This window comes from Dendrobates tinctorius, unplaced genomic scaffold (assembly GCF_039654945.1).
Source record: "Dendrobates tinctorius isolate UK_male_01 unplaced genomic scaffold, ASM3965494v1 ptg000022l, whole genome shotgun sequence".
NCBI lineage: Eukaryota > Metazoa > Chordata > Amphibia > Anura > Dendrobatidae > Dendrobates > Dendrobates tinctorius.
Window position 1 is genome coordinate 23813187 of NW_027361690.1, and position 24123 is coordinate 23837309.

At 48.2% G+C, this 24123-nt stretch overlaps 1 protein-coding gene across 3 annotated transcripts in view; it reads left to right on the forward strand.

The window, feature by feature from the left end:
* LOC141084081 (transient receptor potential cation channel subfamily M member 7-like) overlaps positions 1-24123 on the forward strand; it is a 166054-nt gene that overhangs the window by 104222 nt on the left and 37709 nt on the right. For 2 of the 3 annotated variants that reach the window (XM_073568497.1, XM_073568499.1), the window contains 4 exons: positions 884-1068; positions 10451-10583; positions 10889-11580; positions 19479-19561. In XM_073568497.1, coding sequence (XP_073424598.1) covers positions 884-1068; positions 10451-10583; positions 10889-11580; positions 19479-19561 — 1093 coding nt within the window. The remainder of the gene's footprint in view (positions 1-883; positions 1069-10450; positions 10584-10888; positions 11581-19478; positions 19562-24123) is intronic. The other variant, XM_073568498.1, reaches the window with a different exon arrangement.

Genomic DNA, 24123 nt, shown 5'->3' on the forward strand with positions numbered 1-24123 from the left:
ACTTGGACTAGCTTACACACGTTTACAAAACAATACAGTGTGCATACTCAGTCCTCAGTGGAAGCGAGTCTGGGTAGACTGGTACTGCCGGCGGCAGTGTCCCAAGTCTAGGGACCTGTCAGCACAATATTCGTCCATTGCTTCCCACCCAGGGACTGCTTTGGGACGTCCCAAGGTCTTGTGTCCCCCAATGAGGCGACAGAGTAAAGGAGGTTTTTGTGTACTCACCGTAAAATCTCTTTCTCTTAGCCTCTAATTGGGGGACACAGCTCCCACCCTGTTGCCCTTGCGGGCTGTTATTATGTTGGGTACTCATATTGTTCCTTGAGCTGTACATAGTAGCCTTTGTTTATAGGCTTGGTTATGTTGGATTTGTTATCTCCTCCTACTGCTTGGGTACAAAAACTGAGGTAAGGCGGATGCCTCCCAGGGGTGTATGCTGTGGAGGAGGAGCCAGAGCCAAATCTTTTTCAGATTAAGCATAGTGTTGCCTCCTAGTGGACGGAAAGCACAACACCCAAGGTCTTGTGTCCCCCAATTAGAGGCTAAGAGAAAGAGATTTTACGGTGAGTACACAAAAATCTCCTTTTTTCCTTACACTTTGTGGCATCAAACAACCTATTTATATAAGAAAATTGTCTAGACTTAGTGACCTATGCACATATATTGCTGCATGGGAGGGAGGCAATGAGCTGTGACCATCACCTATTACTCTTTGTTGGTCATATGTTATCTGCTTTCAGGTTTAGTATCAATAACATTCATTACTTACCTGTGATATTAGATGACCTCTGAAAACTGATACTAATGACATACTATTTACCTTTTCCAGGTGTTAACACATTCTGCTTTTTGTATCTGTTGTTTCTCAATCTTCTCTTAGCAATGTGTATTTCCAAGTGAAGTCAATATCAAATATAGTATGGAAGTACCAACGTTACCATTTCATTATGGCGTATCATGAGAAACCTTTCTTGCCACCTCCTTTGATTATATTCAGCCATTTGTCTTCCGTCTTCTGCTTTGTTTGCAAACGAAGAAAGAAAGACAAGAATTCACATGGACCAAGTAAGTTATAGGATATTTTTGTAATCATACTTCAATAGTTACACTATGCCTGATTAATCCAAAGGGCCACCCCCACTCCCATACACAATAGATGTCAACAGACCCTACACTCAGTCGACAGCTACCACTATAATATCAGCAGGTCTGGCCACATTTGCACACATACATACACACGAGGCTCATTTCCTAATTTACACTTTTTTTTTTTCTTATGTACACACAACACGGTTCTGCTACATATGCGCACATACATGCATGCATGCATGCATACACACACACACACACACACACACACACACACACACACCATACACAAAACACAAAAATTGAGCTTGGTTTAATATTAGACAGTATAGGACTATCCCAAAAAGAGTTACCATGTCGTGGTTGGTTGGCTTTCATGCTATTTTTGATCAAACACAGTATTACTAAAAACTCTGTATTATTTAGATGCACTTTTGCTTTTACTTCAGTTACAGCAGGGTTTTTGCTCATTTTGTCTTTTGCAGGTTTTACACACACACACACACACACACACACACACACACACACACACACACACACACACACACACACACACACACTTGCAGGACCATCCACTAGATTAAGACCTTTCAAGTCCTGTGATCAGTAACATGACCTGAAAGGTCCTGGAATGCTTCGTGCAGAAGGTCCTGCAGCTGTTCAGCTCCTGCAGCCTCTGTTCAGTCCCAGCAGCTTCCTGTCCTGCTCTGTACCGATCACCTAGATCAGTGTAAGAAAGGAGAGACAGCAGCTCTCTGTGATTGGGAAGGACGCAGTGTCAGCGTTCGCCTCCATTACAGGAATCTTCTGAAAAATACTCTCTACTAACATCTAATTTTTCAGAAGTTGACCTGTGACACTCAGTTGTAACCACAAAAAGGACAATTTTTGTTTGCTTCATCGTTACATTTGAGTAGATATTTGGGACAGGTATTTTGCCACATGCCATCATGTGATGTATGATGTTGTGAACCCCAGAGATGATGGATCTCAGCCAATTCCCTCACTCAGCACCACCATCTCCAGTGCTCGTGTTGTGGTTTGTGGGGAAGAGGTGAAGCTCCTCTAAATTTAAAGCAACCATTCCACCAGGAGCGATTTTATCATAAACTGGCCGACTGGGGCCTAACAGATCTAGCAGGCTGATTGTCCATTGTTTGTAAACTCCTACAGTACTGTAAAAGAAGCATACAAAAAAGAATAAGGGTATGTGCACACGCTGCGGATTCCGCAGCGGTTTTGGCCGCTGCGGACCCGCATCAGTTTTAGCTGCGGTGTACAGTACCATTCAAATGAATGGTAAAAAAAAAACGCTGTGTAGACGTTGCGGAAAAATCCGCGCGGATTTGCTGCGGTTTTGAAACCGCAGAAAGAATTGACATGTCAATTCTTTCTGCGGAATCTGCAGCGGGTTCCCATCTCCACCATTGTGGAGATGGTGAATCCACAGGACAAAACCGCAGGCCTTTTGACCTGCGGTTTATCTGCGGTTTTTGCAAAATCCGTGCGGATTAATCCGCAGCGGATTCCGCAGCGTCTGCACACACCCTAAAACGTAACGTCCCCTAATGGAAAAAAAACAAACTGAATTATATTAAATATTTTGTCATAAAATTCCACTGACATGAAAAGCCCTCTATATCTCTATACTTAAGAAAAACTTAAGATATATATACTTATATCTCTATACTCTATAAGAAAAACAACCCGTTCCCCAAAAAACTTCTTCCACAAAACACAAGATCTTACATACGGTAAACATAATGAAGAGTCCAAATTTTTTTTTTTTTTTCTAAAACACCCCACAAACCCAATCCTATGACAAATAAAATCTGCAGCCTTTAGTGTGGAAATGGTCTTTTCTCCATCGCTTCATTGGGGGACACAGGAACCATGGGCTGACACTATGCACATAAAAAAAAGCTAGCTCCTCCTCCGCATTATACACCCCACCGGCTGGCGTTCAATTACTCAGTTTAGCTTAGGCCTGTTTCACACTTCCGTTTTTTCAAATCCGTCAAAATCCGTTGGTTTCCGTAAAAAAACGGATCCGCCATTTTTTTGCAGGATCCGTTTTTTTTGTCCCATAGACTTCCATTAGTGGTTACCGCGGATCCGTCAAAAAAACGGATCCGTTTTTTAAAAAACGGATCCGTTTGCATCAGTTTCCGTCAAAAAAACGGAAACTGATCCGTTTGGCGGACACAAAAACGGAAGTGTGAAACAGGCCTTAGTGTCAGTAGGAGGTGGACATGGGTCTTTCATTTGACCCTTATCTACCGCAGTGTGCATCGTTCCCTTTCAGGTTTTTTGAGGTATACAGAGTGAATAGTCACATCTGTATTCCCACAAAGAGACGATGACTGTGGCGTGTACTGCCACCCCGTATCCTCATATGTCTAGCCGGCAGGTTCAAGAGCCCCTAACACGGATGCGTGTCCAGGCGATCCAGACCGATCCTAGCCCCCATCTCTTACCCACTCGCCCACCAGAGCCTGTCGGTTGGGGGAGGCGTGGACGTCCACTAATGGGATTTCTTACGGACGTCCTTTTTCTTCGCCTTGATGATGAGGTACCTCTCCCTCTTTCCCCAGGTTTTCCTTCAAGACAAAGCTTACAGATGAAGTAGGTAAGTAACTGCAAGTCAGGACCCACCTAGCCCCTCTGTCAGCTTAGCGTCCCTTAAACTTCCACAGCAGGACCCTGGGCGGTGGTGAAGGAGTACCGGGGAAGCACTGCTCAAATCGCCTTGCTGTGTCCCCTGCAGTGCCCCCCTTCCCGTTTTTTACTGGACTGCATAGTGGTGCTGTATGCTGAGAGCGGTCGCTGCGGCAGTGCGTCCTTTAACGATGCCTCCGTGCTGTCCCGCGCTCCCCGGCTGCCGCCGTGTTTAATCCAGGCCCCGGCTTCTATTCGGGCCTTGTCCGGACGTGCGGCCACGCCCCTTTCTTCGGGCGGGCGTTTTCCCGCCCGTCCTGCGCCGCCCACTGCTCCATTCAGGGACGGGAGCCTGCGCTTGGTCCCGCCCACTCCTAGTCCTCCTATGGCTCTTTGGCACCGCCATCTTGGTACCGCTGGAAGGGCGGTTCGCGCTGCCCCCCTCCTCCCAGACCCACAGTGAGCTAATGACTACCCACTGATCAAGGAGGGAGCGTTTTTTCCTCAGGCTGCCACCATTTTACCTCAGCCTGTGAGCCGGTCCCTGTTTTGCCCTGCCTGCAGGACTTGCAGACCCAAGCAAGCTGCGCAGCCCCATAGCTGGAAGTCACTTCAGGACACCGGTTCCGTGAGTAGCTCTGCTCTGCAGACTGACACCCTCCTCGGCTCTGTGTCCCCTAACCGTATGACACTGTTAGTGGTTAGCTCACCATGTCTAATTCTAAATCTCTTCGCTCTCTCCCTCCTGCCACCTCCTCTTCCTCTGCGGTGGTCAGTCACTTTGCTTGTTCTTCTTCTAATCGCAAATTTCCTTCAGGTCAGTCCTCTCCCCTCTGTCAGGACTGCAGCAACCCCATTGAACCCACCGCCCAGGAGCCCCTTGGAGTGTCCCAAGCGAGAGTGAGGCCCCTATCCCTGGGTGGGCTTCATCTCTGTCACAATTTGTGGCGGACGTCACCAGGGTGTCTCAGTCCCTGGTGTCGGTACTCGATAAGTTGCCCCTGCAGTCTCCCGCAGGACCCAGCAGGTCACAAGAAGCTCCGTCTGGGCCTGCCAATAAGCCTCAAAAGATCCAGAAAGGAGCATCAGTCCGGTTCCTCTTCCCGTTCCGTCTCGCCCCATAGTCCGATCCAGCGGCCCTCTTCCCGGTCATCCCCCTCCTGAGCCAGGCGAGGCTTTTTCGGATGCGTCCTCTGAGGATGCTTTGGAGCTGGACTCAGACCAAATCGCTGACATGAGGGATATGGTCCAGAGTCTCATTGGAGTGATCAACCAGACTTTCAATATCAAGGATTTGTCCGTGGAACCCGCAGATCAGGGTGTTTTGTTCAGACGGTCTAAACCTCCTTCCAAGGTCTTCGCTCCTCATTCAGAATTCCAGAAACTCATTATCAGGGAAAGAGAAAATCCAACCAGGCGCTTTCAAAGAGGAAAACGCCTTGGCGTGTTATATCCTTTCTCTCCGGACCTCACCGGAGACTGGTCAACTTCTCCTTCCGTGGATCCGCCGGTTTCCAGGCTATCTCACAACATGGTCCTTCCGATTTCTGGTTGAGCATCCTTAGGAGATCCTTATGACAGAATCATAGAATCCCTTGTGAAATCGGCGTTCGAAGCGGCGGCAGCTGCTCTAAGCCCCTCTTTTGCTTCTACTTGGGTTTCAAAGGTCATTGCCAAATGGGCTAAGGATCTCCGTCGGGGCATACGGGCCGGAGCTCAGCCAGAGCAGCTGGCGGATCTCGCTGACCAGATTTCTCACGCAGGCGAATATTTGGTCTCGGCCTCCCTAGATGCTGCGTCTTGAGCAGCCCAGGCATCTAGCAACGTGGTGGCAATTTGGCGCACGGTTTGGCTCAAGGCATGGCAGGAGGACTTGTCATCCAAAAAGTCCCTCACCAGCCTACCTTTTCAGGGATCGCGTCTCTTCGGCGGCAGGCTGGACCAGATTGTTAAGGACACCACTGGGGGCACAAGCTCCCTTCTTCCCCAGTCCAAACCTCATTGGCCTCCTCCGAAACGTGAGTTTCGGGCCTTTTTGTCGCTTCACAACATCAGACGCGCACTCCCAACAGCAGAGGCAACAAGCATGCCAAGATAGGAAAAGAGTTTCCTTTAGGCCCACTCCTTCCTGGTGCTCCCATTCCTCCCAAGGTAGGTCCAGACCTGGAAGATTGTCCTCTGCATGACTATCATCAGAATCCCAGCGCATCCCTCAGGCTAGGCGGCCGCCTTCTTGCCTTCAAGGATGTTTGGCTAACCTCGGTGGAAGACGCCTGGGTTAGGGAAGTTGTATCCTCGGGATACAAGATAAAATTTGTTTCGCGTCCGCGGGATCGTTTCTTCGAATCCCGTCCCCCGAATGTACCCTGCCTTGGTTCCAGGTTTCTTCACAGCCATCGCCTCTCTCCTCATTTCGGGGGTGATTGTTCCCGTACCAGAAGGAGAACGCTTCACAGGTTTTTACTCCAACCTGTTTGTAGTGCCGAAAAAAGGCAGTACGGTTCGGCCCATTCTGGATCTAAAATTACTAAACAAAAGGGTCCATCTGCGACATTTCAGGATGGAGTCCCTTCATTCAGTAATTGCCTCCATGTAGGCACAGGAATTTCTGTGCTCCATAGACATTCAGGACACCTCTCTACATGTCCCCATCTTCCCGGGACATCAGAGATTCCTGCGCTTCGCGATTCAGCAGGAGCATTTCCAGTTTGTCGTCCTACCTTTCGGGCTCACCACCGCTCCCAGGGTTTTTACAAAAATCATGGCAGCGTTGATGACCCTCTTGAGGATCAGGGGGCTCGTACTCTTTCCGTACCTCGACGACATTCTCCTCAAAGCTCCGTCCTTACCCCAGGCTCAAGAAAGCCTGAACATCGTTCGTGACTCCCTTTCTCGATTCGGGTGGATCATCAACAGGAAAAAGTCCTGCCTGGTCCCAACCCAACGCCTTGTGTTCCTAGGCTTACTTTTCGACACCCTTCAGGCAAGAGTCTTCCTTCCCAAGGAGAAGAGAGTAACTCTTCAGCGGGAGATTCGCTTGCTTCATGGCCCGCGGCTCATTTCTCTCCGATCAGCCATGAGGGTTCTAGGGAGAATTGTGGCAACGTCGGAAGCGATTCCCTTTGCCCAATTTCATTCAAGACCACTTCAGCAAGCCATTCTGTCTCAGTGGAACAGATCTGTCTCCTCCCTGAATCGCCCAATTCGACTCTCCTTTCAGGTCAAGCTGTCCCTCAACTGGTGGCTAACATCACCTCTCATTTCCCAGGGCCGGTCCTTCCTTCCGGTACATTGGCAAGTGATGACGACGGACGCCAGCCTTCTCGGCTGGGGCGCGGTGTTTCGCCATCTGACCGTCCAGGGTCATTGGTCGACGCAGGAGGTCGCTCTCCCGATCAATGTCCTAGAGATACGGGCAATTTTTCTGTCCCTACTTCATTGGGACAAACTGCTCAAGGGTCTGCCAGTTCGGATTCAAATACGGATCCTTATGGATATAATGTTGTTCTCGGGCTTACTGTGCGCTGCTTGACCAGGATAAAATCCCCACAATATGAGAAATTTGACCATTTAATTCCCAACGCGTTTCAAAGTGTGAACCACTTCTTCAGGGGATGACATAAGTTTGTCATCCCCTGAAGAAGTGGTTCACACTTTGAAACGCGTTGGGAATTAAATGGTCAAATTTCTCATATTGTGGGGATTTTATCCTGGTCAAGCAGCGCACAGTAAGCCCGAGAATAACATTATATCCATAAGGATCCGTATTGGAGGTCACGCAGTGGACCTTCGGGCGTGCAGCAGGCTGACGGCGGGTTTCTATGCTTATACCTCTCCTGGAAAGGGTGAGTAGACTTTTGTCATATCTATCCAATTAATTACCAGATAAGACCCTATTGCGCTTTTCTGTTTCCTAGTTTCATTATATTAGTTCGGATTCAAACGGACAATGCCACAGCGGTGGCATGCGTCAACCACCAAGGAGGGACTCCCGAGTTCCTTGGCGTTGGCTGAGGTGTCCAAAATCCTTCACTGGGCAGAGAGAGGTCAGTTCCAGCAATATCCGCGGTACATATTCCCGGCGTGGAAAACGGGGCCGCCGACTTTCTCAGTTGCGAGGGTCTCGCGGCAGGGGAATGGTCCCTGCATCAGGAGGTCTTCCATCAGATTTGTCTTCGATGGGGGACGTCGGACGTGGACCTTATGGCATCCCATCTGAACAGGAAGGTTACACGGTTCGTGTCCAGGGCCCGCGATCCCCTCGCGGTGGGCGCCGATGCTGTCACCATTCCTTGGTCACAGTTCGTGCTCCCCTATCTGTTCCCTCCTCTTCATCTTCTCCCCAAACTGTTGAAGATCAAGGCAGAAGGGGTGCCAGTCATCCTAATCGCGCCCGATTTGGCCCAGAAGGTCTTGGTTCGCGGACATCATCAACCTTCTCGCGGACACTCCCTGGAGGCTTCCAGACAGACCAGATTTGCTGTCTCGGGGTCCGATTTGCTACCCCAATTCTCAGTCGCTCAATTTGACGGCGTGGCCATTGAGACCTCAGTTCTGAAGGGGTCAGGCTTTTCGGATCGGGTTATTCACACCATGATCCGGGCTAGGAAGCCATCGTCTTCCAGAATATACTATCGCACATGGAAGGCCTATTTCGGTTGGTGCGAGTCCAATCAGATTCCGCCTATGTCCTTTTCGCTTCCTTCGGTTCTGGCATTTTTCCAGGTGGGTCTGGACGCTGTCCTTGCCCTTAGCTCTCTAAAGGGTCAAGTTTTGGCACTTTCCATTCTTTTCCAGAAGACGTTGTCCTCTCGCCCGCAGGTCAGAACTTTTCTCCAGGGGGCAGCTCATGCAACACCGCTGTATCGAGCTCCCGTGGACCCCTGGGATCTCAATCTTGTCCTAGAGGCCCTACAAAGTCCCCCATTTGAGCCTCATGGAAGTCTCTCTATCCTTTCTTTCCTGGAAAGTGGCCTTTCTCGTGGCCATTAATTCCATCCGGCGCGTCTCGGAATTGGCGGCCCTTTCTTGTCGACCCCCTTTCTTGGTAATTCACCAGGATAAGGTGGTACTGCGGCCTCCGCCTTCCTTCCTACCCAAGGTGCTTTCTACTTTCCACCTGAATGAAGACATCGTTCTACCTTCATTTTGTCCGGCTCCAATTCATCCCCGGGAACGCTCTTTGAACAAGTTAGACCTGGTCAGGGCGACGAAGGTCTATTTGGTTAGAACGGATGCGTTCCGGAAGATGGACTCCCTTTTCGTCATCCCAGATGGTGCACGAAAGGGCTTGCCGGCCTCCAAGGCGACTATTGCTCGCTGGATTAAATCGGCAATCTTGGAGGTTTACTGGGTCAAGAACAGAGTGCCCCCTCCTGGGGTTAAGGCTCACTCCACCCAGGCAGTGGGTGTGGTGCACCACAGGGCTTCCGCGCTGCAGCTTTGTAAGGCTGCAACCTGGTCTTAGGTCCACACGTTTGCAAACTTTTACAGGGTCAACACCTACGCTTCGGCAGACGCCAGCCTAGGAAGAAGGATCTTGCAGGCAGCGGTGGGGAGTCTGCTGGCCTGATGGAAGTTTGCTTTTCCCTCCCCAGGGACTGCTTTGGGACGTCCCATGGTGCCTGTGTCCCCCAATGAAGCGATGGAGAAAACAGGATTTTGGTTGCTTACCGTAAAATCTGTTTCTGGGAGTCTTCATTGGGGGGCACAGCACCCTCCCATGTTCACAACTTCTGTTTTTTGTATTATAGTTACAGTTGAGTTGTCCGTTTGTTCTCTATTCTATTGCTTCTCCTACTGCTTTCTCACTAACTGAGAAATTGAACGCAAGCCGGTGGGGTGTATACTGCGGAGGAGCTAACTTTTTTATGTGCATAGTGTCAGCCTCCTAGTGGAAGCAGCATACACCCATGGTTCCTGTGTCCCCCAATGAAGGCTCCGAGAAACAGATTTTACGGTAAGCAACCACAATCCTGTGTGTTCTTTGTTTTGTTTTTTTTGTTTTGTTTTGTTTTTTTTTATACTCATCACTTAACCTTTAGGGTGGTTTCACATTAGCGCTTTTTAAGCGCACGCACGGCCGGGGGTAGCTCCGCCCCCGAGCCGGCTCTCTGCCCGGCGTGCCCGCCCCTTGCTTGTATCGCCGCCTCCTAGCGCACAGCGGCGCCTGCGATCGGCGCACCCTATCTTTAGCATAGGGTGCGCAGATCGTGCGCAGGGCGTGCGCTAGTTGCGCTTTGACCTGCGCTGCGCACTATTGACGGTGCGCCGTGCGCGCCAAAATCCGAAAAGTTTGATTTTGGCGCGCACGGCGCACCGTCAAAAGTGCGCATCGCAGGTCAAAGCGCAACTAGCGCACGGCCTGCGCACGATCTGCGCACCCTATGCTAAAGATAGGGTGCGCCGATCGCAGGCGCCGCTGTGCGCTAGGAGGCGGCGATACAAGCAAGGGGCGGGCACGCCGGGCAGAGAGCCGGCTCGGGGGCGGAGCTACCCCCGGCCGTGCGTGCGCTTAAAAAGCGCTAATGTGAAACCACCCTTAAATAGACAAAAAAAAATAGAAGCAAACCTTTCATCACTATTGAATCAAAAAAAGGATTTCTTAGTTTTCAAAAAAAATATTGTTCTTAAATTATGATCACATTTAGTATCTCTTCCCTACTTACACAACACTTTACATTTATTCATTTTTATTTAGAGTTATTTTTAACGGAGGAAGACCAGAAGAAGCTTCATGATTTTGAGGAGCTCTGCGTAGAAATTTATTTCAATGCAAAAGATGATAAATTTCATTTGGGAAGTGAAGAGCGAATTCGCATTACATCTGAGAGGTAAACACAATTTATTTTATTGTATAAATAATTTTGTCTACACTGTTTTCATCATTGTCTGTTTTGGAGATCTTGACTATTTTTCAGCTTTGAATTGCAATGTTATGTTCTTATGATACTGGAATTTATATATATATATATATATATATATATATATATATATATATATATATATATATATATATATATATATATATATATATATATATATATTTTTTTATAAGCACTTTTCTAGCAGTCATGCTCAGACTTTCATTTACATGGAGTTTTGTGTTTTTTGTTTTTTTCCCTCCCCCCCCCCCCAGGGTTGAGCAGATGTGCATACAAATCAAAGAAGTCGGAGATCGTGTTAACTATATAAAGCGTTCTTTACACTCTCTGGACTCTCAGATTGGACACTTACAAGACCTGTCCGCCCTTACTGTGGATACCTTGAAAACACTTACTGCACAAAAAGCATCTGAGGCCAGCAAGGTTCACACTGAGATCCGGGAGTTGAGCATTTCAAAGCATTTGGGGCAAAATCTGGTGGATGATGGCCCTCTCCGCTCCTCCATAAGGAAAAAGCATAGTGTTAATAATTTCTTTGGCTCTTCGTTTCCCCAAGGAAGTCCCGAGGCCAACAGTAACTATCTATTTAACATTTCTTTGAGAGATGAAAGAAACACTGTAGGAAAAACGGTGGGTGACTTCTTTCCACCTCAGAGAGAAAAACTAAATATTCCGGGTGCTGGTCCATCTGGAAGTGCCTTAGTTTCCACTGATTGTCCTTCAGAACTGCCCAACAGTGCACAGGGAGCTGTATCGCTTGTTGAAAATCCGAATCGTGACATCACCACCACTAGCATGCCAAGCTGTTCTCCAGCGACCTTTTTTCTCAGCACGCCAAACCAGCCAAGCTTGAAAAATCAATTGGAGATGACCTCAAAGCTGGAAATGTGTCTCCAACCAAGATCGTCAAATGTCGAAAACACTGTGGAATTTGGTGCGTTTGTTGGTATGTGCATTATCTTATCGCTTCCTGTTGTGACTTAATTTAAATTAGGCAATTTTCATTGCTACTAAGTTTTAATGAATTACATGTAAATGATGTCACTCCCTTTTCCATAACCGTAAAAGATAAGGATCCTTTAGCAAGACGTGTCAATTAAAATGCAATTCAACACAGATTTTACACTACTGCTACAACTGATCTTAAGTCTCTGTGGTGGGGTTGGACATGATGCAGAGGGCTGTGGTGGGGTTGGACATGATGCAGAGGGCTGTGGGGGGCTGGATGGGATGCAGAGGGCTGTGGGGGGCTGGATGGGATGCTGTGGGGGGCTGGATGGGATGCTGTGGGGGGCTGGATGGGATGCGGAGGGCTATGGGGGGCTGGAGGGGATGCGGGGGGCTGTGGGGGGCTGGAGGGGATGCGGGGGGGTGTGGAGGGGATGCGGAGGGCTGTGGGGGGGGGGGTGGAGGAGATGCGGAGGGCTGTGGGGTGGGAGTGGATGGCCCATTGGACCAATAAGTGACTGACATCCATCTATGTGTAAGTATGCATGTAATGATGGCTGTCAGTCACTGACAGAACCACACGCAGTTACATATTTTTTTTTTTTAAATCATTTTGCTAGCTATCGTGTGTGAATGTAATTAGAGTAGTAACCTGGTGCCAGCGCTGGGCAAATACCGGGAGAGGCATGCTAGCTGAAACTTGCTTCCTTCATGGTAACTGTATTTACTCTGTCGCCTAATTGGGGGACACACAACCTTGGGTGTTATGCTGCTGTCCACTAGGAGGCGACACTATGCATAATCTGAAAAAAGATTAACTTTGGCTCCTCCTCTGCAGTATACACCCCTGGACGGCGTCAGCCTTCTCCAGTTTTTGCTTAGTGTCGCAAGGAGGCACACCTTTTTTCTTCCGTTTTTTTCCTTTTTTCACGGAAATACAGATGAAGAAAAGTGGGTCTCCAGCGAGACTCCCGGCATGGCTCCCTCCTCGGTCCCCTATTAGGAGTACCCGGTTGAGGTTGAGGTGGTTTTTTTTTCCCCATGTCGCTCCCTCCCCAGTCCCTCGGGTCCTGGTTCGAGGTCGAGACCCCCCTCCTTCCCCAACACCCTTAAGGGGTCTGGGTTGAGGTCGAGGCGAGGATGAAGACCCCCTGACGGTGACAGACGCACCCTCCCTAATCCCCCGCAGTGGGTATTAGGTTGAGACGCCTCAGGTAGGGTCGGAGATCAGGCAGCATTCCGCAGCTTCCAGGGACCCCAGGCCGGCTGAGGGATCCTGTGGGGGCCGGGGGAGGGTGCGGACTGGATGGCACAGCAGAAACAGGGCTTTTGCTGCGTCCCTGTCTCTGCAGCAGCAGCGGCTCCATAGCCCTTCAGGGGCCCCCCATACAAAAACCGCTACCCCCACCGCTATCCAGTCGACCGTTCTGGGGGGGTCTGGTACAAATCCGCCCCCCCCCCCCGGACTACCGCGCCGCTCTGGAGCCCTCCTGGGCATCAGGCTTCAAATTTAGACCGCGGCTTCGGCCTAGCTGAAGCCGCCGCCTTTTCCCCGCCCCCCGGCCCGCCCCCCGGATGACCAAAATGACACACTGGAGTGTCATAGAAAGGGCGGATTGAGGCAGAAAGGGCGCGTTTTTACACAGCCCAGCGCGCCCTTGTCAGCTCTCCGCCCCCTCCTCCCTCTCCTCAGAGCCCCGGTGGCCATTTTTTCTGGATGAGATCCAGGAGAGAAGCATCACAGCGGTCTCCGGGGGGCACAGAACTTGGATCTGTCGGCGCTGGACCTAGGGGCACACCGGTGGGGTAAGCTCACAGCTGGGTTCTCATTACTCAGCTGTGAATCTATACTTCCTATAAGGCTTTCTGTGGGTTCCCTCTGCGTAGCCACCCCTGTACGATCCCTTATAGCCAGCCTCTGTGCACTATGCCGGGCTCAAGGAAGAGAACCAGGCAGGAATGTTTCTATGCATTCTGCACAGCCTGCAAAGCCACGCTCCCTAGTGGCAGCACGTATCCGCACTGCCGGGTCTGCATCCAGAACTCTGGGTCAGAACCCCAGGGAGTCCCTACTGACGCTTCAGTGTCACAGGCCACGCCGGAATGGGCAACTCAGATGTCTGTCTATGTCACAGTCCATAGACAACCTAACTGCTACATTGCTGCAAGCTCTGCAGAGTCGGACCCCGGCTATGGACGGTACACAGCAAACGGACAGCTTGTCTCAGGAACATGCTGCTTCTGACTCTCACAGACGTAAGCGGACTCACAGGTCTCGATCACCTGAGTCGCACTATAGCACAAGGTCGTCCCCCTCTAGGGAGAGACAGCGTCATTCCTGGTCTCCTGGGCAGTCCCCTGCCACAGACAGACAGTGCAATTTACCACAGGGATCCCCCACCACAGAAGACCCCCGCCCCAGGTCGCCCTCCAGGGATCACCTTAGTGAGGCACAGGATTCGGAGGGCATCTGTGACTCCGACTCAGATAATGAAACGGTCAGGTCCGTGGTACCTTCTCCCCCTAGCAATACAGCGCTAGTTGAGGACATAATTTCTTCTATTCATCGGGTGCTAAAAATTCCAGAGTCGCCCCCGGAAGTCCCAAAACATAGGATTTGCTTCGAAAGTGTTCAAAAACCACCTAAGGTCTTCCCTAATCACGATGAGTTTGAGAAAATACTTACCAAACAGTTTGCGCAGCCTGACAAAAAATTCGCTAATCGCAAATATCTGGAAGCGAAGTACCCTTTCCCACAGGAAGACACCAAACAATGGGCAGATCCACCTGAAGTGGACCCTCCGGTTTCTAGGCTAGCAGCGCAGACTTTACTCTCTCTGCCGGATAGCTCAACCCTCAGGGACGCAGCAGACCGGCAAGTAGAACGCATGGCTCGTTCTATTTTCGAAGCGGCAGGCGCCTCTCTGGGCCCTGCGTTTGCTTCAGTTTGGGCAGCCAAGGCCATCCTAGCTTGGGCCAAAAGACTACAGGAGGGTCTTCAGGCTTCAAATCCTGAACTCTCGGACCAATCGGTCCAGATGGCAGTGGTAGCAGACTACATGATTCATGCAGCCCTGGATTCCGCCAGAGGTGTAGCGGGAATAGCATCAAACGCCATCACGATCCGACGCATCCTCTGGCTGCGAGAATGGAAAGCGGATGCGGCCTCAAAGAAGTCCCTCACGCGACTTCCGTATTCTACTGGTAGACTTTTCGGCGAAAAGTTGGACACCATGATAGCCAATGCCACCGGGGGTAAGAGTACCTCTCTCCCTCAACTAAAACTGAAACGCACGTTCAAACGAAGAAACCAGACGCGATTCCGATCCTTTCGGAATTCCTCGGGCTGGTCCGTTTCGCGCCCAGTGCAAAACCGCAACCGTTCTCCACGCAGAGACAACCCACGGATGCAGCAGCGACCGGACAGGGCTTGGCAGTCGAAAGCAGGCCAAGCGAAACCCAAGGGAGGAAAACCTCAGAACTTCACTTCATCATGACTCGAGACCTCCGGAAGACACCCCACCAGTAGGCGGCCGACTTTTACTCTTTCAGCAAGTCTGGCTGCCTATTACAGAAGACAGGTGGGTCAGGGAAATAGTGTCTTCCGGATACAAGATAGGGTTTACTTCCGTTCCACCGAACCGGTTCTTCCTTTCTGTTCCTCCAACACCACCAGAAAAGGCTCGTGTCTTCCACCAAGCGCTTTCCTCTTTCCTTCAATCAGGAGTTGTGGTGCCGGTTCCCGCGAACGAGAGATTCCGAGGATTCTACTCAAATTTGTTTGTAGTCCCCAAGAAAGGAGGCGGCGTCCGACCCATACTGGACCTAAAACAGCTCAACAATTACGTACGGGTCCGTCATTTCCGCATGGAGTCCCTCCGGTCCATCGTTGCATCCATGGAGCAGGGAGAATTCCTCGCCTCCATAGACATACAGGATGCGTATCTCCACATTCCAATTGCTCCCGCCCACCAAAGGTTTCTCAGGTTCGCGGTCAACCAAAACCACTACCAGTTTGTCGCCCTTCCGTTCGGACTCGCCACGGCTCCAAGAACGTTCACCAAAGTCATGGCGGCCACCATGGACGTCCTGCACTCAAGAGGCATTCTAGTCGTCCCGTACCTGGACGACCTCCTCGTCAAGTCTCCCACTTTCAAAGACTGCGAGGTCAGTGTCTCAATCACTCTAGACACTCTGAGTCGCCTGGGATGGCTAGTCAACCTACAGAAATCGTCGACCATCCCAACTCGGACTCTAACATTCCTGGGAATGGTATTCGACACCACCAGGGGCCTGGTGCTCCTTCCCAAGGACAAGACACTGGCCATCCGTCTGGGAGTTCGCACACTCCTTCGCAGTCCTCCTCGATCTCTCCGGTTTGCCATGAGAATCCTCGGCAGGATGGCAGCAGCAATAGAGGCAGTGCCATTTGCCCAGTTTCACCTCAGGGTCCTTCAGCTAGCCATACGCAGATCTTGGGACAGGAACCCCTTCTCCCTCGACAGGGAGTTCAGGTTGACGTCATCGACCAGGAGGTCCCTGCACTGGTGGCTCAAACCAACCTCGCTTACACGAGGGAAGCCATTCCTCTCAGGACAATGTAAGATCCTGACTACCGATGCAAGCCTGACAGGCTGGGGGGCGGTACACCTACATCACAGGGCAAGTGGTCACCGAGGGAAGTGACATTGCCCATCAATGTTCTGGAAATCAGGGCCATTCTCTTGGCACTGAGAGCCTTTCATCACTTGCTTGCAGCCTCGCACATACGGATACAGTCGGACAATGCCACGGCTGTGGCATACGTGAATCACCAAGGCGGGACCCGCAGCGCCCAGGCAATGAGAGAAGTGGCTCATATCCTCCGCTGGGCGGAAGACACAAGGTCGGTTCTTTCTGCGGTACACATTCCGGGTGTAGAAAGCTGGGAAGCCGACTTCCTCAGCAGGCAAGGAATGGACTCGGGGGAGTGGTCTCTCCATCCCGAGATTTTTTACCAGATCTGTCAACGATGGGGAACCCCGGATGTGGACCTAATGGCATCCCATCTCAATGCCAAGGTTCCCAATTTCATGGCCAGGACACACGACCCGCGGTCGCTCAGAGCGGATGCCCTGGTCCAGGACTGGTCCCAGTTCCGACTCCTGTACATTTTTCCACCCCTCCCCCTAATAGCCAGGGTCGTGAGGAAGGTCAAGCAAGAGGGAGTTCCGACCATCCTCATCGCGCCAGACTGGCCCAGACGTACTTGGTACGCCGACATCGTCCAACTTACGGCAGACGCCCCCTGGCGTCTACCCGACCGCCACGACCTTCTGTCTCAAGGTCCATTCTTCCACCAGAATTCAGGGGCCCTCAATTTGACGGCATGGCCCTTGAAACCTGGATTCTAACCCAGGCAGGTTTTTCACCGGCAGTCATTGCAACTATGATCAGGGCAAGGAAGCCTGCCTCTGCCAAGCTCTATTATCGTACCTGGAGAGCCTTTTTTTCTTGGTGCGAATCTCATGGACAAGTCCCACTCCCTTATTACCTCCCGAAGGTACTAGGTTTTCTTCAATCGGGCCTAGATGCCAAGCTATCCTTAAGTTCGCTTAAGAGTCAGGTGTCGGCGCTTTCAGTCCTTTTTCCAAAGCGCATTGCTATTAAACCGCAAGTAAGGACTTTCATCCAGGGAGTTTCCCGATTGGTTCCTCCCTACAAACGTCCGATGGATACGTGGGACCTCAATCTGGTCCTGACAGCATTGCAAGCTCCACCCTTCGAACCTCTTAGAGAAGTTCCACTCTCCATTCTGTCTCAGAAAGTGGTTTTTCTAGTGGCTATCACCTCGTTACGCAGAGTGTCGGAATTGTCAGCACTTTCCTGCAGACGACCTTTCCTAGCCTTTCACCAGGACAAGGTGGTTCTCCGCACGGTACCATCCTTCCTTCCGAAGGTTGTGTCCAACTTTCACCTTAACGAAGAGATTTCACTGCCTTCCCTTTGCCCGGTTCCGGTACATAGAGTGGAGAAGGCTCTGCATACGCTTGACCTAGTCAGGGCATTGCGGATTTACGTGTCCAGGACTGCACCTTTCCGGAAATCCGATTCCCTCTTCATTCTTACGGAAGGTAGTCGCAAGGGGTTGCCGGCTTCCAAGGCTACCCTTGCCAGGTGGATCAAGTCCACCATACATGAGGCCTACCGACTTAACAGTTCCCCTCTTCCGGCCGGTATCACGGCACACTCTACACGGGCAGTAGGGGCCTCCTGGGCCATTCGGCATCAGGCTTCGGCACAACAAGTGTGCAAGGCGGCCACTTGGACTAGCCTACACACGTTTACAAAAAACTACAGTGTTCATACCCAGTCCTCAGCGGATGCGAGCCTGGGTAGACTGGTTCTGCAGGCGGCAGTACCCCAAGTCTAGGGGACTGTCGGCACAATATTCGTCCACTGCTTCCCACCCAGGGACTGCTTTGGGACGTCCCAAGGTTCTGTGTCCCCCAATTAGGCGACAGAGTAAAGGAGATTTTTGTGTACTCACCGTAAAATCTCTTTCTCTTAGCCTTTAATTGGGGGACACAGCTCCCACCCTGTTGCCCTTACGGGCCGTTGTTTCCTGTTGAGTTCTCATATTGTTCTTGAGCTCGTACATAGTAGCCTTCTTACAGGCATGGTTATGTTATTTGGTTACGTTCCTCCTTATGCTTTGGCACAAAACTGGAGAAGGCTGACGCCGTCCAGGGGTGTATACTGCAGAGGAGGAGCCAAAGTTAATCTTTTTTCAGATTATGCATAGTGTCGCCTCCTAGTGGACAGCAGCATAACACCCAAGGTTCTGTGTCCCCCAATTAAAGGCTAAGAGAAAGAGATTTTACGGTGAGTACACAAAAATCTCCTTTTTTAATGATTGGTCATTAATTATGGATCATTGTATGTAAACTGCTTTTTAGTAAAGTAAGCAACCATCTAGGTAATGAAACCCAGAAAACGAGTGAAACTGAATCCCTTTCATGATAAAATCATTTGACTTTATTGAAAAGTATATAGAAAAAACAAAGTTGATAAAATAAGGCACAAAGTAACTCAAGAGGCACATGCAATGTTATCCAATTAATCAGAGAATACATAAGGTAACACTATTACCAACTGCTAGATATTAGTTCCATAGATAGTAGTATAAAAGTTATAAGTTGCACATATGCCAAATTAGTACTGAATTATTAATATGGGCAAAAGAATAAACGGTAATAGACTAATCTAGTGACATTAATATATAACCCATGTTAACCCCTTCACCCCGGTTGCTTTTTAGTTTTTTTTGTTTGTTTGTTTTATCCTCCCCTTCCAAGAGCCATAACTTTATTTTTGTTTTATTTTTCTAGCCATATGGCCATATGAGGGATTGTTTTTTTGCAGGAAAAGTTTATAGGAAAAAAAAATTCCAAGTGCAGTGAAAGTAGAATTCTACAATTGTTCTGTGGTTCTAATTTACTATGTTAATTATACGGTAAAACTGACCTGGCATTATTGTTCTCCAGGTTGGTACAAAGTAGCAAATGTGGATGTTTTTTGTTCTTTAAATGTTACAAAAATAAATTAAAAAAAAAATGCTTTAATTCCAATATTCAGAGATTAGTAACGTTCTGATACCATTTTGGGATAGATATGTTTTGCATATCCATCTTGAGTAGCTTTTGCATTTTACTTAAAAAAGCAAAGTTGATTAAAAGTCAAATTATTTTACCGTGGAAAAGATTTTCACTCATTTTGCGGGTTCATGTACCTAGATGGTTGCTTCTGTCATAAGAGTGCTTTCCCGTTTACTTTACAAGGATCCACAGTAAGGATTAACTATTATCTATAGTAATGTACTCTGTGTGGTTTGTATTTATAATTGTGTTTTTTAAGGCCACAGAGACTCTACCGTTCCACAGAAACAACTTAAACATCTTGAAAGTCAAACTGAAGGAGAAATTAACCCAGCAACTTTGGTAAGAAATCAATAAATTACTAATAAGCCATTTGCTTTATGTAAAATCTATGAATTTCTGTGATCAATTTGCAGTACGCCTGCCCCTCGACATGTTACTGCATATATATGCTGGAGGTTCTGCTATTGAGCATAAACGGGAATAGAAGGAATTGCAATATAAGACTTTGTCCACGGCATTTTTGTGGGTGCTAGACTGGGTAGTGGATATTCTGAAACTTCCAATTTCTTTTCATATTTCCTCACAATATCATGTAGAGATTGTATAACAGTGTGGAAAACTAAAGATCCCCGTTGACATTTGACTGTCAAACTTGCTGATATCAACTGGTTTGGCCAACACTAATGTGTATAGGAGTGCTGGCCAACTGATAGTCAGGGAAGGTGTCCTTGTCTCACTGAGATAAGCCTCCAGCAGGGAGGTCTTTCTCATGTAGAGAGAGAAGTACTTGTTTGAATGAATGCTTCTATGTACGGGAAGTCAGTCAAAACATTGGGATAATGGCCGGACTTGTTTATTTGAGAGACAACAGCTCAAATAACAATGTTATGCAGTAGATCCTGCCTGAAAATGCAGCACCTCACACAATGAAGTAGTTGGTTCACAGCAATTGGGTTCAACCCTGGTTGACTTAAGAGAAGTTAAAAGGAAGCTCCAATGTTGGTGGTATTGTATGCTTGTATAGTATTAGGGTGACATTGGGGAAAAACTAGTAGATAAAAGAAAAGGTTGTTGCTCACCAGTATAATTCCTTAATGTTCCACTCATGCTAAGTTCAAGGAAAAACTAGAAAGAGTTAGGAAGCTTCCAAAATCCTGGGAGACTCCCAAATGCAATCCAGCACGTTTGAGTTTAAATTTATTAGTTAAAATGGGACAGAAATCTCTTGCGTACTACAGTAACACATTCAGCCAAGTGGAGACCTACGCGTTTTGAGTAGCACAGTTCGCCAGAAGATTAGAATATCATCAAAAAGTTAATTTATTTCAGTTCTTCAATAAAAAAAATGAAACACATTTATTATATAGTCATTACAAACAGAGTGATCTATTTCACGTGTTTATTTCTGTTAATGTTGATTATGGCTTACAGCCAATGAAAACCCAAGTCATTATCTCAGTAAATTAAAATACTTTAGAACACCAGCTTGAAAAATGATTTTAATATCTGAAATGTTGGCCTACTGAAATGTATGTTCAGTAAATGCACTCAATACTTGGTTGGGGCTTCTTTTGCATCATTTACTGCATCAACGCAGCGTGGCATGGAGGTGATCAGCCTGTGGCACTGCTGAGGTGTTATGGAAGCCTAGATTGCTTTGATAGCAGCCTTCAGCTCGTCTGCATTATTGGATCTGGTGTCTCTCATCTTCCTCTTGACAATACCCCATAGATTCTCTATGGGGAGTTTTCTGGCCAATCAAGCACAGTGATACTGTTGGTTTTTAACCCCTTACCTACAATGGACGTAATATTCCATCCATGTGGTGAGCGCCGCTGATCGCGGCCGGGTGTCAGCTGATTATCACAGCTGACACCCGGCACAATGTGTCAGGGGCGGTCACGGACCGCCCCCGACACGTTAACCCCTTGTACACCGCGATCAAACGCTATCGCGGTGTACCGGGGGTTAAAGGGAAGCATCAGCAGGGAGGAGGCTCCCTCCGTGCTTCCCTGAGCCCCCCACAGCAGCGCAATGTGCAGCGCTGCTGCGGGGGTCTCTTTCCCTACAGGCCCCCGGATCCAAGATGGCGACGGGGGCCTGTAGGGAGCTGACTTCCTCACTGCCTGCAAAGCGCAGGCATGAGGAAGTCTGCAGAACTGCCTGTGACAGATTGCTGATCTGTCACAGTGATCTGTGATGTGACAGATCAGCGATCTGTCACAGGACAGTGATGTCCCACCTGGGACAAGGTAATAAAGTACAAAAAAAAAAAAGTGTTAAAAATAAATTTAAAAAAATTGCTAAATAAATTAGTAAAAAAAAAAAAATTCCCCAATAAATCCATTTTTTCAAAATAAAAAAAAGCAATAAAAGTACACGTATTTGGTATCGCCGCATCCGTAGAGACCCGCCCTATAAAACTGTCCCATTAGTTAACCCCTTTAGCGAACCCCTTAAAAAATAAAAATAAAAAACGAAGCAAAAAATGATTTATTATCTTACCACCGAACAAAAAGTGCAATAACGCGCGATCAAAAAGACGCATATAAATATCCATGGTACCGCTGAAAACGTCATCTTGTCCTGCAAAAAACGAGCCCCCATACAGCATCATCCGCAAAAAAAAATAAAAAAGTTATAGCTCGCAGAATAAAGCGATACAAAAATAATTATTTTTTATATAAAATTGTTTTCATTGCAAAAAACCGACAAAACATAAAAAAAAACCGTGCTGACCCGAAGAATAGAAACGCTTTATCAATTTTACCGCACACGGAACGGTGTAAACACACCCCCCCAAAAGAAATTCATGAAACACTGGTTGTAGTTCATTTTGCGTCCCAAAAATCAGAATAAAAAGCGATCAAAAAATGTCACGTGCCCGAAAATGGTACCAATAAAAACGTCAACTCGTCCCGCAAAAAATAAGACCTCACATGACTCGGTGGGTCAAAATACGGAAAAATTATAGCTCACAATATGTGGTGATGCAAAAACTATTTTTACAATAAAAAGCGTCTTTTAGCGTGTGACAGCTGCCAGACATAAAAACCCGCCATAAATAGTAAATCAAACCCCCCGTTATCACCCCCTTAGTTAGGGAAAAATAATAAAACTAAAAGAAAATGTATTTATTTCCATTTTTCCGTTAGGGCTAGGGTTAGGGCTAGGGGTGTGTTGGGGTTAGGGTTGGAGTTATAATTGTGGGGTTTCCACTGTTTGGGCACATCAGGTGCTCTCCAAATGCAACATGGCGTCTGATCTCCATTCCAGCCAATTCTGCGTTGAAAAAGTCAAATGGTGGTCCTTCCCTCCCAATTAGTGTTTTACTCCCACATATGGGGTATCAGCCTACTCAGGACAAATTAGGAAACAACTTTTGGGGTCCAATTTCTCCTGTTACCCTTAGGAAAATAAAAAATTGGGGGCAAAAATATCATTTTTGCGGAAAAAAATGATTTTTTTATTTTCACGCCCAGGCGTTATAAACTTCTGTGAAGCACTTAGGGGTTCAAAGTGCTCACCACACATCTAGATAAGTTCCGTGGGGGGTCTAGTTTCCAAAATGGGGTCACTTGTGGGGAGTTTCAGTAGTTTAGGTACATCAGGGGCTCTCCAAACGCACATGACACCTGCAGACCAATCTATCAAAGTCTGCATTCCAAAACGTCACTACTTCCCTTCCGAGCCCCGACGTGTGCCCATACAGTAGTTTTCTCCCACATATGAGGTATCAGCGTACTCAGGACAAATTGGACAACAACTTTTGGGGTCCAATTTCTCCTGTTACCCTTGGGAAAATAAAAAAAAATGGGGACTAAAAGATGATGATTGTTGAAAAAATACGATATTTTTATTTTCACGCCCGGTCGTTATAAACTTCTGTGAAGCACTGGGGGGTTCAAAGTGCTCACCACACATCTAGATAAGTTCATTAGGGGGTCTAGTTTCCAAAATCGGGTCACTTGTGGGGGGTTCCCACTGTTTTGGTACATCAGGGGCTCTCCAAAAGCAACATGACACCAGCAGACCATGCCATCAAAGTCTGCATTCCAAAATGTCACTACTTCCCTTCCGAGCCCTGACGTGTGCCCATACAGTAGTTTTCTCCCACATATGAGGTATCAGCTTACTCAGGACAAATTGGACAACAACTTTTGGGGTCCAATTTCTCCTGTTACCCTTGGGAAAATAAAAAAATGGGGACTAAAAGATGATGTTTGTGGAAAAAATACGATTTTTTTATTTTCACGCCCGGGCGTTATAAACTTCTGTGAAGCACTGGGGGTTCAAAGTGCTCACCACACATCTAGATAAGTTCCTTGGGGGGTCTAGTTTCCAAAATGGTGTCAATTGTGGGGGGTTTCTACTGTTTTGGTACATCAGGGGCTTTCCAAACGCGACATGGTGTCCGATCTCAATTCCAGCCAAAAACATCAAATGCACTGCTTCCCTTCCGAGCTCTGCCATGCGCCCAAATAGTGGTTTACCCCCCACATGTGGGGTATCAGCGTACTCAGGACAAATTGCACAATAACTTTTAGGGTCCTGTTACCCTTGGAAAAATAAAAATTGGGGGTGAAAAGATTATTTTTGTGGAAAAAATGATTTTTTAATTGTACCGCTGTACGTTATAAACTTCTGTGAAGCCCTTGTGGGTTCAAAGTTCTCACCACATATCTAGATAAGTTCCTTGGGGGGTCTAGTTTCCAAAATGGGGTCACTTGGGGGAGTTTCCACTGTTTAGGTACATCAGGGGCTCTCCAAACGCGACATGGCGTCCGATCTGAATTCCAGCCAATTTTGCATTGAAAAAGTCAAACGGCGCTCCTTCCCTATTGAGGTCTGCCATATGCCGAAACAGTGGTTCCTCCCACATATCAGGTATCAGCGTACTC